This window comes from Episyrphus balteatus, chromosome 1 (genome assembly GCF_945859705.1).
Source record: "Episyrphus balteatus chromosome 1, idEpiBalt1.1, whole genome shotgun sequence".
NCBI classification, from domain to species: domain Eukaryota; kingdom Metazoa; phylum Arthropoda; class Insecta; order Diptera; family Syrphidae; genus Episyrphus; species Episyrphus balteatus.
Genome location: NC_079134.1, coordinates 86,621,356 through 86,642,955, shown reverse-complemented (window position 1 = coordinate 86,642,955; position 21,600 = coordinate 86,621,356). Strand labels below are relative to the sequence as shown.

General features: G+C 33.2%; 1 protein-coding gene across 8 annotated transcripts in view; it reads right to left on the bottom strand.

Moving 5' to 3' along the window:
• The window catches only part of LOC129906893 (muscle LIM protein Mlp84B-like), a 387,782-nt gene that overhangs the window by 295,635 nt on the left and 70,547 nt on the right, over positions 1 to 21,600 (bottom strand). For all 8 annotated transcript variants that reach the window (XM_055982880.1, XM_055982886.1, XM_055982883.1 and 5 more), the window contains one exon: positions 7,525 to 7,648. In XM_055982880.1, coding sequence (XP_055838855.1) covers positions 7,525 to 7,648 — 124 coding nt within the window. The remainder of the gene's footprint in view (positions 1 to 7,524; positions 7,649 to 21,600) is intronic.

Below are 21,600 nucleotides of genomic sequence, written 5' to 3'. Positions count from 1 at the left end.
AAAAATTAATAAAATACAAGTCAGCTGTTATGATGCCTTTCTCACACACAACTCAACCCACCAAAAAAACACCCTTTCACCAAAAATATTTTTAAAAACTTTCTGAATCCTTTATCCTTGCTTTATCTTAAACCTTCATCCTGAATTTTGTCAGTGTAGCATGTTTTTCACATAGGTTTCGGTTATATTTTACCTGTTGAAGTCAAAAAACAAGCACCCTTGTTTTTAATCGGCAATAATTTTTCTTAAAGCAATCGTATTGACTTTATTTTTATGTCATTAGATTCAGAATCAAGAAATACCTTGAAAACATGTGTCATATGATGATATTCGACAAACAATTTTTTTCAGTATATTTTTGACCTTCACCCCTCGCTCTTGTCCGCGGAATAACACCCTTCCACCCAACATTTTTTTATAGACTTTTTTGTCCTTGGTTCTTATCCCAAAAGCAAACTTTTTGCCATCTTTCGTGAGTGTAACAATTTTTTTTTTAAATGCCTATTTTACCTGTATTGGGAGTTTGCTAGAAGTTGAGCAATACTCAACAAAATGGCCCTAAGAGCACTTTGTCTTTCAAAGGCATACTTCTGCAAACCTTTTTTATATTCAGTTTTAAAATTAAGACTTTTTTTCTCGCAGTATCTTTGATACTACGTTGAAGATCAACCTAAATTTGAAGTATTGAACGTAGGAGAGCGCTTCAAATCCTTTTTTCTCTTCTGATGTCCCAAAAAAGCTTAATTACATTTGAATTCCATAATTAGGTCATTCATACTACTTACAGTTGGGTAAATTTAGAACTTTTGCTTTCTAATTCACTTTAAGAAATAACAGAACTTACTCTGATTTAAGCCACGAGATCTTATACATTCTCAATGTGCGTTGAACAGAAAATATGAATTATAATATAAAGCTTAAGCTCAAAATAATTAAAAATGTGGAGGGCCACAAAGTCCTTCGTTGTGGGCCGCAAGTTTGACATGCATTTACTAAAACGACTCGCTCTGGATGCCAAAATTGAGGCTTAAGTAAAGCAATTATCTTGTCATAGAAAAGAGAACCGAAGAGCGAAGGGGACTGCCAAGATAAATTTCTAATTTAAAACAAATTGTAGCTCCCAGACCAAGTCATTTTAGTATACAAAGGACTTACGTAATAAGGGGGATTTTCTTATACAAAGTATGGACAAAAGGAGCAGAGCAGAGCCATTTACTAGTTGAGGGGCGGGGAACTTGCTGTTTTAGTATAGAATATGGAATGTGCAATGACTAATGGGAGAAAAAAGTCATTGGTAAATTTTTTTTTACAGAATTCTATCTGCAAGACATCAGAAAGTCGTCATGGAAAAATCTTTTTGACTTCTATGAGGTGAAAAGATCGGTCCCCAAATTTGCCGCCCCTAAAATCTGCCGCCCTAGGCTCCAGCCTACTCAGTCTTATGGTAAATCCGCCATTGGATTTTCTTTATTTTGACTTTGACAGAATACTCGATATTTCTTCGTTAGCATTTCCGCTGTCGAGTTTGAAGACTGGAAAATGTTTCTTTTCGCTTCAGCTGCGTACTAGGCTTTATCAGTCAGTGTTCTTGGTATGAAAAAACTCTCGGGTGTAAAACATGAAACACCTCAAATAACATGGAATGCAGGGCCGGTTTTAGAGGGGGAACCTGGCCTGTTTTTCGCAGAAAATTAGCTCTAGCTTGCAAACACAGGGGGTTATTTTCACTTTTTATATATTAAATTAAAGGTAGTGTTGTTACACATAATTCAGATGCTAAACTTGTTTAGTTTTACTAAAAAAAAAAAATATTGTCATCAATTTAAATTTTCAGTACTTACCTCAAAAAGAGCTGAAGTGCAAACTCGATTTAAAATGAAACTTTCTATGTTATAGAAAGGTATCTAATCGAAATGCTTCTCGTATAATATATAATAATATATAATAATTTTATCAACAATCACAGAGTAAAATTGACTGAAAAAATAAACAAAAAGGGCACCCATTGGGGGTTGAACCTGCTATGTTTTTTTTTATAGAAAAAAAATAAAATGCAGTTGTAAAATTCATATTTGTTGTTTTTTTTATGAAGTTTAAGCTTCACGAGTCGTTTCGTTGGTAGTTCAATAATTTTATTAAAATAAACTCGCGGTTTTTGCTAATTTAACTTTGTATATAAAATAAATGAACTTAAAATAAAATGTGAGTATTAATTCTGTTGCGTTTTTGTTTTAATATTAAAAGAAGTTTTAAAAATTTTAAGTGTTTTCAGATTCAGCCGATTGAAAATAGACACAAGTTTTCTCAAAGCATCTCCAAATCTTTTGCCCGGAAACCCGCATTTTAAAGAAGGCTTTAAAGAAGTGCAATCACTTAAAGTCGTAAATGACATGGCAGAAAGAGGAGTCAAATTAATAACCAATTTTAATAACCTTTTAACTAAAAATGACGAACAAAAACAATCAAGTAGTTAGTGAGTGCCGAAAATTGTATCCTGATGCTTCCAAAACTACTTTAAATAAATCTATTGACACATTTTTTTTTTTTTTAGTAATTACTTCATTAGTTATGTATTAGAAATGTAATGGGGACTTTTCAAACAGTTAAAAAAAAAAGTTTCATTTTTAATCGAGTTTGCGCTTCAGCTCTTTTTGGGGTAAGTACTGAAAATTTAAATTGATGACACTCCTCCTCTGTCCCACGTAGTTCTATGTTATATGTTCTTTCTTAGTGTCTATCTGTCTCTTTCTTGTGTCATTGTCTTGTGTTGTCTCAGCCAAATGGTCTCAGTTGCCCGTGCTGTTAAATGTCTGTACTTCGTACATTTATGTGCGTTGTACATTGTATATAGTAATAGTAATAGTTAAATTGATGATAATATTTTGTTTTTTTAGTAAAACTAAAAAAATTTGGCATCTGAGTTATGTGTTACAACACTACCTTTAATTTAATATATAAAAAGTGAAATTAACCCCCTCTGTTTGCAGGCTAGAGCTAATTTTCAGTGAAAAAACAGAGATTTTTGATACTTTGAGCGAGTGTCGGCACCATTTAGACTTATCCAATCGAGCTGAAATTTTGGCTATCTAAAAATCTGCAAAGGCGGGACATTTTATGGGGTTCTCCCGACCAAATTTCGAAAATCGATTTCTTGCGGTCACTCTAATACACATATATGGAACTTTTAATGTTATTTTTTTTTAAATTGAACTTTTAACTTAATAAATTAAGTAAGCATATACATTATCATCCCTATTTATAGAGCTCATCACAGACAGTGCATAGCATTATGTACTCTTTATAATTTCTTTAAACAGAAAATTGTTATTTATAAACTTTTTGCAACGTTTAATAGAGGTTCTATAAGCTAAATACTTTTTTAGGTTGTTTAGAGCCTGAATAAGAATATATTTTGTTTAAATGTATGTATATTAAATGATTTGTTTATTTTTATTTTTTTTTTTTCATTAAAGAATTTATTTTTTGGATTACATTTGCATTAAGTGAACAATTTGAAATCAACCAAAACAAAAAATGTATAAAGCGTTTCGCCCAGGCACGACAGTGGGCTCATCAGTTAAGACGCCTTATTTTGATCTATGTTTACCGACACAATATAAAACTCACAGCATGTATATACTGTGATTTTTAATATTCAAAGGGAATTTGTTTAAATTTTGTTTAAATTCAGACTCAGAAATTCAGGCTGATATAATAACGAAGAAAAAATAACAAAAATAATAAAAAAATATTAAAATTATTTTTATAAATTGAATTGAACTTTAAATTTGAATTATATTCAATCGCTAAACTTAAAATAAAAATAATTTTAATAATTTTATATTATTTTTGTTATTTTTTTTCTCGTTATGATTTTTACCTGATTTACATAACTTGTCCTACTACGGACTTGGTCTATTATATTAGACTAAAACTAAAATAAACCAGCAGTAGTACCTGGATATCTTGTAAAACAGTATGCTGCTATACGTCGACTTCAAAATACCGCTTCAATGGGTCTTCCAACAAGATAATAACCCAAAATACTTCAGGAGAGCAGCCAAAAAATGGTTTCAAAACATTAAGATTTAGCTTATGGAGTGGACTGCTTAGTCTTTGGACCTCGATCTTTTCTAGAATCATTGCGAGGATATAAAAGAAGAAGTTTATAAAGCAAAACCCAAACATAACGGCAGTTATGGACCGTTGTTGAGCGGGTTTGGTGAGCTAAAACACCTCACAGATCTCAGCGACTTGTCGGCCTCATAAAAGGTTTTTGCCAAGCTTTAATTAAAAATAAAGGTCAAGGGAGCAAATGCTAGCTTTTGCCAAGTAAAATACCGTTTATTTGAACTTTTTGTGCCTTTGTTTTATTTAAATTTACTAGAAAAAGAAAATCACTGCTATTATTTTGACCGCTTATTTTTTAGGTTTATTTTGTTTTTGGATTATTGCTTAGCTATTAGCAATAAATTAAATTTCATTCATACTAAAAATTAATCTAGAATGTATCTAAAATAGTTTTACTAAAAAATAAATCCAACATCCAAACTCTTTTTATGTTTTATATTTTATTTGAAATATTTTTCGATGCACTGCTATTTTTTTGACCGCCACTGTATATGCATTTCAGCACTTGGTATTACACACCTTTCATTCAAAGTAGTAAAATTTTTCTACTTTTGATTCTTCTGACCAAACGCTTGGCCGAAATTAATGTTTTTGGTCTTAAATCGATGTAAAATTTAATATTCTTTACCTTTGGTATACAATTTTTTGTGCAAGTTATTTTTCAGGAGTTATGAACCAAAAACTGAAAAAAGTGCTAAAATGTAACAGTTTCTTGGTCCTCAAAATGTTATGTTATGTTATGTTATGCGGAACTCAGAATCCGTCGCAAACTTGTACGACTCTTCTTTGAGATGTCCAAAGTAAATTAAAATCATTTCCACCTTTGTCTGAATTATTTGCGAGCAAAAGTCTAATTTGACTGGGCTACTTTCCATAAAAGAAACTTCAATTTAAGTTGAATTTTATTCATAGATAAGTCCAAAAATTTTGAATTTATTTTCATTGCTTTAGATTTTTGTTTTCTTTCTTTTCATTAGATAAAAAGCTCATAAGTAGGTATACATAATATGATATGGTTTTTGGAGTTGCCTAGTCCAAACTGTATGCAATGAAAATTGATAATTATTTCATCATAATTTGGATGTTAAAGATTCTTTTGTATACATACATAGAGTCTCTGTCATATTGTTATTACAGCCTATACCTACCTTAAACTTTTTTTTAATTTTTTGAACTAATGTGGTGGTAGCTAGCTTAAAATTTGTAAGAGCGTGTATTCTAAATTAACATAATTATAGTCCAGTAATTTTAGGCATTTTAAAGCCCAATCTGCAAAAAATTCCTAGTGAGCTGAATATACATATAGTTTGATATCGACGTTGTAATGAGCAATAAAAACGAAAAAGGTGTATTTTTTCGTATGTGAGTATTTTTAGACGCTTTCTAGGCGCTCTACTCCGAAAACGGATACATTTACAGAAAAATGTTGTAGGTATTTATATTATTTTGTAAACAATTTCACGACAAACAATTTTTATAATTATACCTCAAATGACCACCGAGCAATCGGTAGCGAGATATTAATCCAGTCAAATAAGGGTTTAACCTCGGAAAGAATGTTAGTAGAAATTTTTTTTGCTCATATCTTCCTTTTGCCATTCTATAACATATCTCAAAAGTCTAGAAAAATCTCATGTCCGCTTGTCCCGATTTCAAGGTCAAATCGCGAAATGGAGATTTTCAAAATTAGCAAAAATACGCTATGGTATTATATACACATATGATACATGATTTCAAGGTATTTTTTTAGTGCTGATTCCAAAAAATCTAAAATCAAGACAATCTGACGTCTCTGGAAAAAGTTATACCTGTTTTTCATCTGTCAACTCATATTATTATAACAGTTGCAAACTTACTGCCGAAAAACCTTTAAAAGTTATGGTAGATGAACCAAATTTTGCATGAAGATTTTAGAATCCATCATTATTAAAAATCAAAACAATCCATTACAAAAAATATATATATGTACCTACGAAATAATGGTATTTTTTGATGGAGGGGCAAATTTTAGGATATGCACTAAAGAAGATTCTTGTTCATCTTAGGAATAAGTGCTAATAGGCTAATATTTTCATTTTGATCTTTGTTTGGATATTCTTTAACTACCCTCAAAAATTTAAAAAAATCTTATGTCCGCAAGTCCTATTTTTCTTGGTTTGAAGATAAGGTGTAGATTTAAAAAAATTGAAAAACTACACTTCAGATATTTGTGTCAGATCAACATGAATAAGGTGCATTACTTTTCAGGGATGGTCAGGTTGACTTGTTTGAGAGTTTTGTTGGAATAAGTGTTAAAAAATACCTTTAAATCATGTCGCTTATGTTGGTATACATATAAAAATTTAAATTTTTCTTATTAATTTTTTAAAATCTGCACCTTATTTTCAAACCAAGAAAATTAGGACTTGCGGACATGAGATGTTTTTTAGATTTTTGAGGGTAGTTAAAGAATATCCAAACAAAGATCAAAATGAAAAAATTAGCCTATTCGCACTTATTCCTTAGATGAACAAGAATCTTCTTTAGTGCATATCCTAAAATTTGCCCCTCCATCAAAAAATACCATTATTTCGTAGGTATATATATTTTTTGTAATGGATTGTTTTGATTTTTAATAATGATGGATTCCAAAATCTTCATGCAAAATTTGGTTCATCTACCATAACTTATAAGGTTTTTTCGGCAGTAAGTTTGCAACTGTTATAATAATATGAGTTGACAGATGAAAAACAGGTATAACTTTTTCCAGAGACGTCAGATAGTCTTGATTTTAGATTTTTTGGAATCAGCACTAAAAAATACCTTGAAATCATGTATCATATGTGTATATAATACCATAGCCTATTTTTGCTAATTTTGAAAATCTCCATTTCGCGATTTGACCTTGAAATCGCGACAAGCGGACATGAGATTTTTCTATACTTTTGAGATATGTTATAGAATGGCAAAAGGAAGATATTGAGCAAAAAAAATTTCTACTAACATTCATTCCGAGATTCACCCCTTTTTTCTCCTTATTTGACTGTATTATATTTATGAAAAACTAATTTTCGTGACGTCTTTTAGCCGGCACAATATCAATGTCGATTTTTCACATCTTCATTACAACGCCGTTATCAAACGGTATAAGAAATTTTCCGCAAGAGATTTTTAATAAGAAGACCAATAACTTTTTACTTTCTTAAGGAAAGAGAATGCTGTCCTATAATATAAATGCTGCAAAACATGGGCATTTTAGATTTCCAACAACGTCAACGATGCAAATTTAATGTTTTTATCTCAAAGTACCTATACCTACTTAATTGGATTTTGTATATATACTAAGCTACCCCATATGTTCTCTTCGAAATTAAATCAACGCAAAAAATTAAAGTTGTTAAGTTAAGTATTTACCCGTCCGCGAGCCAACATTTGTTCAGCTGCATACACAAAACCACCGCATCTTGGACAACCCTGGCCTTCCGGAGCCTTTGCAATTACCCGAGGTTCCAGTCGTGCACCATTTCGAATTTCATCACTGAAAAAGAAAACAAAGTTGTCATTAATTACGTATGGTTTTGGTTAATTTTATTATATTGTATTTCATTTGTAAAGAATAATAATAGTAGAGTAACTAAAGCTCAAAAAATGGCAATGTTAGGGAACCCGGCCGAACAGCTCTGAAATTGATGATTTTTTTGTTCAAACGTCGGTAATTAAAAATACTTTAAAGTCTAAAGATAAAAAATTGCCGCTGTTGCCGTTTTGATTTTTCTAAATGTAATTGAAGTTTTGTGTGAACAAAAAAAAAATTTTTTTCATTATTTTTGATCAAATTTCAAAATTAATTGATGCCAAAATGCTGGAAAATTAAAGGCAAAAATATAAGGGAGTGAAGAACAATCTTCCATCGTTTAAGCGATAGATGCATTTTTCTCATAAATTGACTTCAAACAAAAAACAAATTATTTGAACACAACGGCAACACCTACAATATTTAAATATACATTTTTTAAAAGATAATAGCTTATTCTTATTTGTAAAATTAAAATTAATTAAATTGAATGAAGGGTTTTTGAAAAAATGGTAATTAAACACAGATTTTTGAAAAATATTGAAAAAATTTTAACATGTCGTTTTTAAAACTTTTTCGTAATATAAAATGCATTTAATTTTCAAATTTCTTAGGCCACATCTATGATTTGAAATTATAAAAGGTAATGCAAATATAAAGCTATTTTTTATTTATCCAATAGCCCTTATTGTTGAAAGTTAAATAGCAAAAGTTTAAAGTTCTTATTTGCCAAAATCTTTGAGAAAATCAATTATTTCAATGCAAAAATTCAGTTTTTATCAAAAAAAAAACCATTGAAATTGAAGTAATTTTTAATTTTTTTTTTCAAAAGTGTGGTATATATTGCCTTTTCTGCTTCGGAATTCAACTGATAATATTTATGGCCAAACATTTTTTTTTTTAAAATTCATATTTTATTAGAAAAAGTTTGCAAAAAAGTCATTTAATATTTTTTTAATAACATTTTTTTTTTTAATTCTGAGTTTGAGGACCATTTTTAATTAAATTTAGTGGATTTAAATTTAAGAGATCAGAATAAGATTTTGGCTTTTTTTAAATGTATTTTCAAATATTGTAGGTGTTGTCGTTGTTTTCAAATTTGTTTTTTTTTTTTTTTTTGAAGTCAGATTGTGAGAAAATTGCACTCCCTTATATTGTTTTTCCTTAAATTACCTAGAGAATCTTTTGCTATCATTTGTTTTATGAAATTCAAGCAACCAAATGGTTTTGTTCAAAAAAAAATTTAATTTTAATTTTAAAAAACAATACGGCAACATCGGCAATTTTTGATCTATAGACTTCAAAGTATTTTCAATTACTTTAAATTATAATATTTTAAAATCGCCAAAATCAGAGCTGTTCCCTAATAATTTGCTTTAGTTACTCCACTATGTATTGCTTATTTAAAAAAAATAAATATGTGCCTATGATTATGAAAGTGGACTAAGTCACTTTTGCATTGTTTGAAGAAAAACTTACATAATAATTTTCTTATAACGATTTAATTATATATCTTTTATGAAATCACTAGAGGAGCAATAAAGAAGTCTATTTGCTGCAATTTCGCTTTCAAATAAACAAATAATTATTTTTACGCTAGATTTGATGCCATTTTTAGGAGTGACGTCCACTTTCATAATTAAGGGCACATATAATTTTCTTTATCAACAAAATTTAAAATAACCACCCAAGAATTTGAAAAGTAGTCCATGAAGTAAAACGTAGAAGTAGTGGTAATTTTGGGAGTGAAGAATCCACTCCATTATCAATTTTGGAATTTGACATCACTCCTTTTGGGAGTGATTATACAGGGTGATTCAGGAGTGGGGTCTATTCCCCTTCGTTTAGAGGGAGGGGCAATTTAAAAAAAAATGTCTTAATTCGGAAAAAAAATTATTAAAAATCAACGGTTATACTTACAATAACGTGCTATACCTTATACCTTTTTGTAAAGCTAAAACATTAGACTTTTACAAAATTTATAAACAAAGTCATTTCATGACACAGTTTTTGAAAACTTAATTTTTAAAATCAAAATTTTGAAAAAAAAATTGGAAAAAAAATTTCAAACTAATTTATTTCAAAATTTTATGTAATTGAGTACTAATTTAGTTTTTAAAATTCGATGCTTTTATTTATTTTTAAGCAAAAACAGAAAACTACATTCAAAAATACCTTGTCGTGTTTGAGAAATTAAGCCTAGTTCGCAGATCGCGCTAAAATTTATCTTTCATACAAATTTCCTCCAAAGATACATTTTAGCGACGATTTTTATCTTAGCAGTACGCAGTTCACGCGCTAAATTCAAATTATCATCTAGTACTTTTATCAAAAAGTCTCCACATAATTTAGCGCGCGAAATAATGCTCGGCACATTTTTTCCAAGATACATTTTGACGTTTCACGTTTGTGTTTTGTTTTCGCGGTATATAAAAAAAAAAACAAATAAAAGAAATATGGAGTTTCTAGTCGAATATTTAGATGAATTAAATCCAGAAGAGGTGCCACAAAAAAAGGCAAAGAAAAGAAAACTAAAAAGCAATTCAATTTCGAAGAAAAAAAAGAACTGTGCAGGTTGGTGGAATTACATCCCGCCATATGGAAGCTTCAGCACAAGGGACATAGCAACACCGAGGAGGTAAACTCTAACTGGCGCTCTATAGCCGGAGAAATGTGAAAAACAAGTTAGTATAGAAATTATGCTAAGTAAATTGATATTAATTTTATATTACTTCAGTAGAAGAATGCAGAGTGGCATGGAAGTCACTTCGCGATAGTTTGCGATATCATACAGTGGCAAAAAAGAAACAAAAATCAGGAAGCGCACCCAATGGCGATTTAAATGAGAAAAATTTATCTGAGGAAAGCTGTATTGATTGGGAGTTTGCAGAATATTTGTCATTTTTGACACCTATCTCCTCCAAACGCAAGTAAGTTACTCCAAAAATGCAACATTAAGCAAATTTATTTATTTCTGCTTCGAGCTACTCATTTAACTATTTAATTTAACTGTTTTAGTTACAGAATCTTAACACACGTTATAGTTTCAGAGTCCTAAGCCGCAGAAAAAGGACACAATGATTGAAAATGTTTCAGCTTTAACTCAAACAGTGACATATCTGATTAATATGCGCAAAAATGAGGTTCCAACTACTCAGCCGTTAACCCATTTCACGCGTTTGGCCAACCTTGATCGCATCTTAAAAGAGTTGCCAAATGATGTTGTGGAGGAGCTGGGTTTGAACTTTCAGCAACAGGCGTTTGCTGAACTTCGAAAGTTTACACGATCTGGGTCTTAAATCGTTATCGTTATGGTTATTAAAATCTCAAAACCATAGGGAATAAATCTTAAGTTATTTGTAGAAATGTGTTCTTTAATAATAAGTATCTTTTAATTAGTTTATAAGTTCGTTAAAATAAAATAAATACAAAAAAATAAATAAAAAAAGATTGAATATAAAGATATTTCATTGTTTTAACAAGGTTTAAAAAAAATCCATTTATAGCCAATTTCATCATTTTCATAGGAAGACGTTGCCTCACGTGGCTCTTAAGCCAAAAGTCATAGAACGATGATAAGTACACCCCTTAGTCTCACTGATGGTCCTCTAAAAATCTGCGTTTACCGTTTGCAAATCCATTAAGTATTTCAAAAGTTGGCTTTCAGAGACACTGTCTCAGACATAGTCAAATTTGAAAAAAAAAAAAAATAGCTTCAAACTAAAAACGACTTATACCATTGTCTAGAGGGATTAAATTAGAACTTGATGGCGTTTAAATCATCCCTCTAGCACAAATAGTTTAGTCAGGAGAAAGATCGGAGTTTGTGTTTTCAGTGAAACTCACTTATAATGCCCAGGGGTAAGTCAAATTTCGAAAAATAATTTTAAACTAAAAACGAATTTTACCATTGTCTAGAGGGGTGAAATTAGAACTTGATGGCGTTTAAATCATTCCTCTAGCACAAATAGTTTAGTCAGGAGCGAGATCGGAGTTTGTGTTTTCAGTGAAACTCACTTATAATGCCCAGGGGTAGGTTAGTCAAATTTCGAAAAATAATTTTAAACTAAAAACGAATTTAACCATTGTCTAGGAGGATACAATTAGAACTTGATGGCGTTTAAATCATCCCTCTAGCACAAATAGTTTAGTCAGGAGAGAGATCAGAGTTTTTGTTTTCAATGAAACTCACATATAATGCCCAGGGGTAAGTCAAATTTCGAAAAATAATTTTAAACTAAAAACGAATTTTACCATTGCCTAGAGGGATGAAATTAGAACTTGATGGCGTTTAAATCATCCCTCTAGCACAAAGAGTTTAGTCAGGAGAGAGATCGGAGTTTGTGTTTTCATTGAAACTCACTTACATATAATGCCCAGGGGTAAGTCAAATTTCGAAAAATAATTTTAAACTAAAAACGAATTTTACCATTGTCTAGAGGGATGAAATTAGAACTTGATGGCGTTTAAATCATCCCTCTAGCTCAAATAGTTTAGTCAGGAGAGAGATCAGAGTTTTTGTTTTCAATGAAACTCACTTATAATGCCCAGAGGTAAGTCAAATTTCGAAAAATAATTTTAAACTAAAAACTAAAAAAAAAAATAAAGCGCTAGTTGAAATGGCAAAATCAGCTGTATCAATCACTGGGTTGACAGTGACATATAGAATTATCTCTCCCACTTCAAAATTTATCTTCCCATTTAGCAAACGTTTAGCACCATTCGTTATATCTACGGACTTAGAAAATATGATCATGTTTCGCACTTGAGTATGAGCCTTCTTGATATGTCATTTGAAAATTTCCTTCAATTTCGAACCCTTAAAATGCTTTATAATATAATTCAATCACGCGAACCAAATTATCTTTTCGAGATTCTTCGCTTCGCGGAACCAAACCGTGCGATCTATTTAATACTCCCTAGATTCAACTGCCTGACATCTGAACGACAATTCTTCATCGCCGCCATCCGACTCTGGAACTCACTCCCATCTTCTCTGAGAAAAATAAGTAGCATCAATCATTTTCACAACGAACTAATGGAATTTTTAAAACAACAAAGCAACTAACTTAACCTTTTATAGTCTATCTTTTTCTTTTTTCTATCTCTTTCTTTCTAAGCTTCAATTTCCTTATCTATTTCTTGCCATCTAGGTTTACATCTATTTATTATTAATATATATTTCAATTTAACTGTCCATAATAAAGGACTAAACATGTACAATAATTTTTTTTATATTCCATGTATTATATTACCTATTCACAAACTCGCACTATTTTATAAGATTTATCTTACTGTGTATATAAAAATACGTAATAAATGAAATAATAATAATAATACGTGTGTAGAGATAAAAATTGTAGAGATAAAATTTAGTTTAGCTCGATCTGCGTACTAGGCTTTAACAATAAACCAAAACTACTTTTTTCTAAAAAACCCCTTTATTTTCTGTTTTACGTGGCTGGACTTGTTAATAAATTAATTTATGAAACATTAAACATTCGTCAATTATTTTTTAAACATACAATATAGTGATACAGTATTGGATTAACCCTGAATTGATAACCTTTTTTCATTGATAACACCTGAAAACTTACCTGACAATTCTTACTTTGTCTGGGGTGCTCGCCGCCCATGGATTCTAGCTTTAAGGAAATTGAATAACAAATAATAACGTACACCCAAAAGATTAATCGATGACAAAAGAAATGGCAAATACGAAGGAAAAGAATTCAAATGTTATCTAGGAAAAAATGATTCTTTTGAAACCTTTAAAAATCAAAGAATATGATTTAAAATGTCCTTTTTATTTTGAACTGCTTGCGCAAGTATTATTTCATTGTTTTTCATTATTAAAATAAAACAATTATACTGCCTTAAGACCCTTACAGATAGAATCCATGGGTAGCGAGCACCACAGACATAGTATGAACAATTCTCAGGTAAGTTTTCAGGTGTTATCAATGAATAAAGTTGATCAATTTAGGGTTAATCCAATACGGTATCACTTTATTGTATCCTTGTTTAAGCCTGACTGTTTAAAAAATTATTGACGAATAGTTAATGTTTCATAAATTAATTTATCAACAAGTCCAGCTACGTAAAAACAGAATGTAAAGAGGTTTTTTAGAAAAAAGTCGTTCTAGTTTTTTGTTAGGTAATTTCTTGAAAACGACAACATATTTTTGAATCTGGTTTTTTGTTTTTGTTTAAAAATAAATAAAAGCATCGAATTTTAAAAATTAAATTAGTACTTAATTACATGACATTTTGAAAAAAATTAGTTTGAAATTTTCTTTTTCCAATTTTTTTTTTCAAAATTGTGATTGTTAAAAATGCAAAGCTTTACAAAAAAGAAGACTAAAGTTTTAATTAGTAAAGGAAATTTTATTTTAAAGAAAAAAAGCACGACTTCTTCCAAACCACGTTTTTATAATACAGTGACGTTTCGTTCGCTTTTGACGGTTTTCTTTTTATTGACGTTTTGTTGGTGGCAAGGCTGCCACTTGTTATTTTATCATTTTTAGTACTTCTCAACAGTGATTTTAAAAATTAATTTTTCAAAAACTGTGCCATTAAATTGCTTTGTTTTGAAATTTTGTAAAAGACTAATGTTTTGGCCTTACAAAAAAGTATAGCGCGTTATTGTAAGTATAACCGTTGATTTTTAATAATTTTTTTTCCAAATTAAGTCAATTTTTTTTAATTGCCCCTCCCCGCTAAACGAATGGGAATAGACCACCCCCTCCCATACGATTTTTTTCTTGTCTCGACCTAACCTACACGCTCTAGCTTTTTGGCACATTACTCCTGAATCACCCTGTATATAGCTAGAAGTGATAATTTTTGAATTTTGGAAAATGACTTAGTCAAATAACGGGAGTTATTGACCGTTTTTGAGCAGGTTTGGCAATCTAAAACACTTCAATCTCGGCAAAAATCCTTGTATCATACCCTCCTAGTGGGTGCCGGGCGGTAATGATCACCAAAGTTTTTATCTTGTGCGTTTTTAGAAAGATGGGGATCAGCTCAGGTCAGGTTGCATAGCTGTGTTGTTCCTTAACTCCTCAATAGTTAAACAACCAGAAATGCAATTTTACCATCTATACAAGGTTCCCAATTTTTAGTGGTGGGTTGAGCGCTGTCATAATCCGTGCCGAAGAAATGGAAAGCTGAGGGATAAGCCAGTCGAGAACGAGCTCTTTCGGATGCCTTGGCAGGATCCGTCATAATTTTTGCCTTGCCCCGGTAATCGGCTCTGCCGGGGTTGACCTTTCCTTTCCGACCTACTCGTGGAACTTCAATTTAAAAACTCAAGTATAAAAAATGGACAAAAATGACATAACAGACTGTACGACATCCGAGATGGAGGATGTACTTCTGGCCTCGAGCCAGGAGACAATCGACCGACGGTTGGTCAGATAATGCTGGGGCACTAGCATTTCTGAGCAACCTTCAAAAACTGTAAGTACAGACGGTAGCAGCGGTACCCCTGTATTTCGACCCGCATTAAATATCATAAAGCCTTCGGGTAGCAAACCTAGTCAAAGAGATGCTACCCATCGTAAAAAAACGTCAGCGAGTTCGCATCGGAGAGCGAATTTCAATAGGGCATCCTTCATTCTTAGCAAGATTGCTTAAAATGAGGAAGCTGGAACTCCACCCGAGAACGATGCCGCTGATAAGATCAAATATGGGAAGATTGTTGATGAGTACAACAATCTTCTCATTGCGCCAAAAAAGTCCGTTAAAGAGAAACAGATCTCGTGAGGAAGCTAATCCTCCTCAGAAAAAACGTTTTGGCATTAGGAATGCCAAGATAAAGATTCTGCAGGGTCAGGAAACGGACCCTATCTTAGTTGAGGATATTGTCGAAAATGACGATGTCCCAAAAGAAGCAGGATGCGAGGAGCTGGTAACTGACTGTGTAGAATCTAATCCAAATTAAAAAACATGCTGCGCGTCATTCAGGTTAACTTGAAGCACTTTAAATGCGCTTCAGATACCCTGAGAGTTTTCCTGAGGGAGGAAAACTTTTATGTGGGCATTATTCAAGAGCCCTAGTTTAATGGCCTCCGAGTGAGGGGCCTCCAAGGCAGCCAATATGACCTTTTTTTAAAAGCCCGTCAGTTCGAACCAAGGTAAGCCAAGAACATGTATTTTAGCTAAAAAACACTTAAAAGCTTTTCTTTGTCCTAATCTTAGCACCTCTGATATGACCGTTGTCAAATTAGAGGGTTTAAATACTGAAGGATTACTCTTGGCCTCTGCGTACATGGCGCACGACCAGCAGTCACCGCGGAGGAAGTACGTAGGCTGACAACTCAAGCCAGTACCCTGAAGGCAAGCCTACTCATCGGGTGTGATGCAAATGCACGTCATACTCTGTGGGGTAGATCTGAGATCAATGAACGAGGTGAGTCTTTATTTGATTATATCATTGAAAATAACCACCAACTACACCAACCTTCACTTTCCCGAGTTCAGGAAATTATGAAGGATGGGAGCATAAACTAAAAATACCAAGACTGGAAACTGAGCGGTCTAATGACGTTTGCCTACAAACTGCGAGGTGTGGTGAATGTCGTCAATCTATTCTTTTGTTATGTTGGATGTGTGGTGAATGTCGTGAATCTATAAATGTGTGCGTGTTAACGTCATTTACCAACGTGGTGGCTTTCACATATATTCACAGACAACACTGCACACAAAAGGATTTTGGGGGGTAAGACGTACCAAAGTTTCCAGTCTTGGTATAGTTTGTTGATGGATGCGAGGATGTACTAGACATTACCATTATAAATAGCTACTCCAATCTGCAGGTAGAAAATTGGAGAGTATTCCCTTTAAAATCTGTTTCAGATCATAGTTGGATTCTCTTCCAACTAAAATTTGAAACTAAAACCCCACCCCTCCTTGGTGGAATGAAGACTTGTCTAATCTGCGGAAAATGACTAGAACAATCTTCAACATCTGCCACAAACACAAATTCTATCAACCGTATAAAGATCGCTTAAAAGTCTATAAGCGTACTATAGCTTTAGCCAAAAAAGAAAGCTGGAAGGAATACTGCCAATCCATAGAAGATATAAAGGATTCCACCAGTTTAAACAAGGTTTTATCAAAAGAACACTCTAATCCCTCGTTTCTTAAAAAATCTGACGGATCCTGGACAATATCTCCAGCTGAATCCTTGGAACTACTAATGACTACTCACTTTCCGGGGTGCGTGGATAGCACCTCTGAAGTGAACATAAATCCCACCTTACTATCAGTAAACTCCTTGATAACAAGAGAAAATATAGCTTGGTCTATTAACACTTTCTCTCCGTATAAATCCCCAGGCCCTGATGGTATTCTGCCTATTATGCAGCAAAAAATCTTTAAAGGCTGCCTTCTTCTTTATCATGTTCCCAAGTCCTGGAGACAAGTTAGCGTGGTTTTCATACCCAAAGTAGGCAAAAGAGGACATGAATCCACGAAGGATTTCCGGCCAATAAGTTCAACATCTTTCTTACTTAAAACCTTAGAGTGAATCTTAGAAACTCATATTAGAGACATTTTCAAAAGATGTCCCTTAACTAGTTCGCAGCACGCTTGTATGAGGGGCAGATCTACGGAAACAGCCCTCCATGAAGTCGTTCGAACAATTGAGAACTCGATCCACTTTAAAGAATATACCCTAGCTACCTTCTTAGATGTAAGGAGCGTTTAACATTGTCCTAACCGAATCTATTCTCGAGGCCCTAGTGACTTTTGAAGTAGAAGACTACATCAGAAGTTGGATTATTTCAATGCTAAAAGAGAGAAGAATTCAAGCAAGTTTAGGAAATTCAAACTGTTTTAAATGCGTCAACAGGGGTACGCCTCAGGGTGGCGTTCTTTCCCCCCTTTTATGACTCCTTGTCATGAACAATATCCTCGTGAAGCTTGAGAGAAGTGGAGTGAAGGCAGTGGCATATGCGGATGATCTGGTTGTACTTGTATCAGGAAAGTTTTTACCTGTGATCAGCGAAATCACTGACAGGGCTTTGAGAAAAGTTAGCAACTGGGCTATGAGCTGTGGCCTAGCAGTTAATCAAAGTAAAACGGAACTGATGCTTTTCACAACTAAAACCAAAATCCCTGCCTTCCCTCCACCTCAGCTTAACGGCCAAATCTTATCACTTTCTTCTAGCGCAAAATATTTAGGTGTAATTTTGGACACAAAACTGAGCTGGAAGCTAAATATAGAAGAGCGGGAAGAAGGCGAGCATTGCTTTCTATGCCTGCAGTAAAACCTTTGAGAAAAAATGGGGTCTTAAATCAAAAATGATTCTATGGACTTACACAGCGGTTGTACGACCCATTCTTACTTACGGCACCATTGTTTGGTGGCCTGCACTGAGTAAAGCATATAACATCAACAAACTTAAGAAAATCCAGAGAACAGCAAGCGTAGGGACGACTGGAGCCCTCCGGTCGTGCCCCACTGAGGCTCTAAACGTTCTCTTGCACATTTTACCCATAGACCTTCATATAAAATACCAGGTCTCTTGTAACGTTTTAAGGCTAAAAGAAACAGGCTGTTGGAAGGCAAAACCTTTTGGTCACAGTGACACAGCAAATTTAATACCATCGGATATGCTTCTGACACCCACGGACTACTGCACTCCTATTTTGAATACTGTAATGAATTGCAAGGTCAGCTTCGCGTCGAGATCAGACTGGGAAGAGGGCATTGTGACCAGTGGCGTATCCAGAAAAAAATTTGGAGGGGGCTGGAAAATGTTTAAAAAAAATGTTTAGGGGGTAAATGTACCAAAAATTTGTCTCTCTTTTTTATTCATCTTTGATCGAGAGCGAAGTGTTGAGGTACTGAAAGTGATATAGTAGCATTTTACTGCTCTCGACAGCTTCGTACTACTGTCTCCTCCTTTCACATTCAAAGTCGTGTTTCATCAAAGTTTTTGTGTCCCAAATATTTTAAACAAACAGCAAGGAGTTGAGTCATATGTACTTCTTAAATCATCACTATTTTCCATATAAACGCCAATGTTCCGCGATTCGACCGAAAGTGAATTGAAATCACTTTCCAATTTCACGTGAAAGGGGGAGCGGGTCATAATTCTGCTTGTCAAAATTCTGTACGACAAAATTCTGTGGGGTCAAAATACTGTAATACCATAATTCTGTACGTCATTATACTGTAAATACAAAATTCTGTACGTCAAAATACTGTATCAACAAAATACTGACATGCAAAATTCTGTTTTGTAAAATTCTGTACGGCAAAATACTGTATATCAAAATTCTGTAAAAATGCTGTAAAAAAATATAGTTTTGATAATGTAAAAAAGTGCGCGCGCACTTTTTTACATTATCAAAACTATATTTTTTTACAGCATTTTTACAGAATTTTGATTTACAGAATTTTGATGTACAGAATTTTGAAATACAGTATTTTGACCAACCAGAATTTTGCTGTACAGAATTTTGACTTTCAGAATTTTGTTCCTACAGCATTTTGCACATACAGAATTTTGACATACAGTATTTTGGCATACAGTATTTTGAATACAGAATTTTGCAACATACAGAATTTCGACCTCAACCCCGTGAAAGGAAATATCATATTCTTCATTTCGATCGATTTCGAAAACTTCGAAACTGCTCCGAACTGGAGGTAAAGTGAAAAGCGAATGAGTTTACAAACACAGGGTGCAATTCTCCCCTGGAGAAATGCGCACTGCAAACACAGGCAAGGCATTGATGAATTATAATATTTCATGCCTCATGTGTTTTGTGTATTTTGTATTAAATTAACAAAATATAAACATTACAAAATAGTAAATATATAAATTTTGAGAATATTTTGTCCAAACATTTCAGAATCAATGAAAAAGGCAAAATGAATTGAATTCGATCAGAAAATCTAAATGAGTGAAAAAATGCAGACAGAACACCTAGTTTCACTTTAGGCAAGTGAATGGGCAAAAAGTGAAATGCAGAACGTGAAGTCTCAAAAACTAATTTTCAATGAAATTCTTTTTGATGTCTTATCCGAAGTATATGTATATATTTTTTCGTAAAATGTTGCTTTTTTAATAAAAATCAGTAGCGCAAACTGGAATGTTCTTAAAGAAACCATTAGTTCTGTTGACCACTAAGATTTTGAGATATCAAAAATTTCTATTTCCAATATCTTTGAGAAAAATGTTATTTTTGAAAAAAAGTAAATATGCATAAGACGATAAAATAACGGCATTTTGAGATTGCATAAGAAGTCTTGCAAAATTAAACGGTGATGTAATTCGACGTCAAAATATTTAAAAAAATGATCTGAAGAATTCCGAATTGGACTAAAATCCGAAAAAAAATTACCCCAACCCTCAACGTCAGCTACAGCTTTTACTCAAACAAACACAAACAGCCGTTTCAGAATTTGGAGGGGGCTCGAGCATCTTTGCTGTCTCTAAATCTTTAAGATTTACGAAGAAGTTTTAGTTAATCATGTACATTATGATGAAATCAGCTAAATAATAACATGATCTTGAAGGCTTGGAGGCGGGCTTGTGCCCCCTGAGCCCCCCCCCCCCCAATACGCCACTGATTGTGACGAGAGACTTCGACACCTGCATTTTCACTGATGGCTCAAAAATGGATTGTGGGGTCGGTGCGGGTGTCTACTATGAATCCCTCAATATCTCAAAATCCTTTCGACTACGAAACTTTGTCAGTGTATTCCAAGCGGAACTGCTGGCAATTAAAAAAGCTTGCAAATTACTTAGGCTATATCCAAATCAAAACCAAAACATAGCTATACTAACAGATAGTCAAGCAGTTATAAAAGCAATTGCTTCGGTCACGGCATCCTCCAAATTGGTTCAGCAGTGCAGAGAGGAACTCTCAATGCTGAGTGAAAGCCTCACAATCACTCTCATCTGGATCCCAGGTCACAGTGGTTTTGAAGGCAATGAAAAGGTGGATGAACTGGCTAGGCAAGGATCGGCCCTTCATGAGTCACTAGCAGAAAAATTTAACATTCCCATAGGAGTCATGAAGGGCGATATCTTCTTAAAATACCTAAGAAAAGCTAACAATAGGTGGCACAACTTGACTAGCTGCGTCATATCCAGAAAAATCTGGCCCACATATAATAAATCCAAAACATATTATTTAATCTCTAGACCCACAAAATTAATTAGCAGGATCGTCGCGGTATGCACGGGACATTGGCCGATAGGAGAACATGCAGCAAAACTAGGTATTTCTTACAACACCTTTTGTCGCAGTTGAAACAGCAGGAAAAAGAAACGGTATTCCACTTCCTATGCCAATGTCCTCCCCTTGCTAGAAGTAGAGTGCTCTCTCTGGGCTGTGAATTTTTCAACGATATACATAGATAAAATCTCAGAATCAAAGGTCAAAGACTTGATCTCATTCCTCAATACAACGAAGTGGTTTTTAGGAAAGCCTAAACACTCGTTTTTCTTGAAATCACATTATTTCAATTAATGCATTTATAACTTATAGGTTTCACAAGTTTTGGTATCAAAACAGCGCTTTCTGCGCTAATTGGGTGATCAAGCTGCTTATGATCGCCATCTCTACCCACTTATCTACCAAAACACCTCAAAGATGTCAGGGACTTGTGGCTTAAATGCCGAGTATGAAATGGTTTAAATACCGATTGTAATGTGGCTTAAATGCCGGGTATGAAATTATGTCGCCGAGTGTCACATGGGTTTAATACCGTTTGTGTGGCTTGAACAACAGTGAAATTTTGCTCAAACGAATTTAAGTGCTCAATTGGACCAATAAATGCATAAAATGTATGCATTAAATTCAAAACACGAACCTTTATTATTATTTCAGTACATATTTATTGAAAGGTGGGTGTCTAAAATGAGCTATTTAAGCTCAGATAGCTCAAT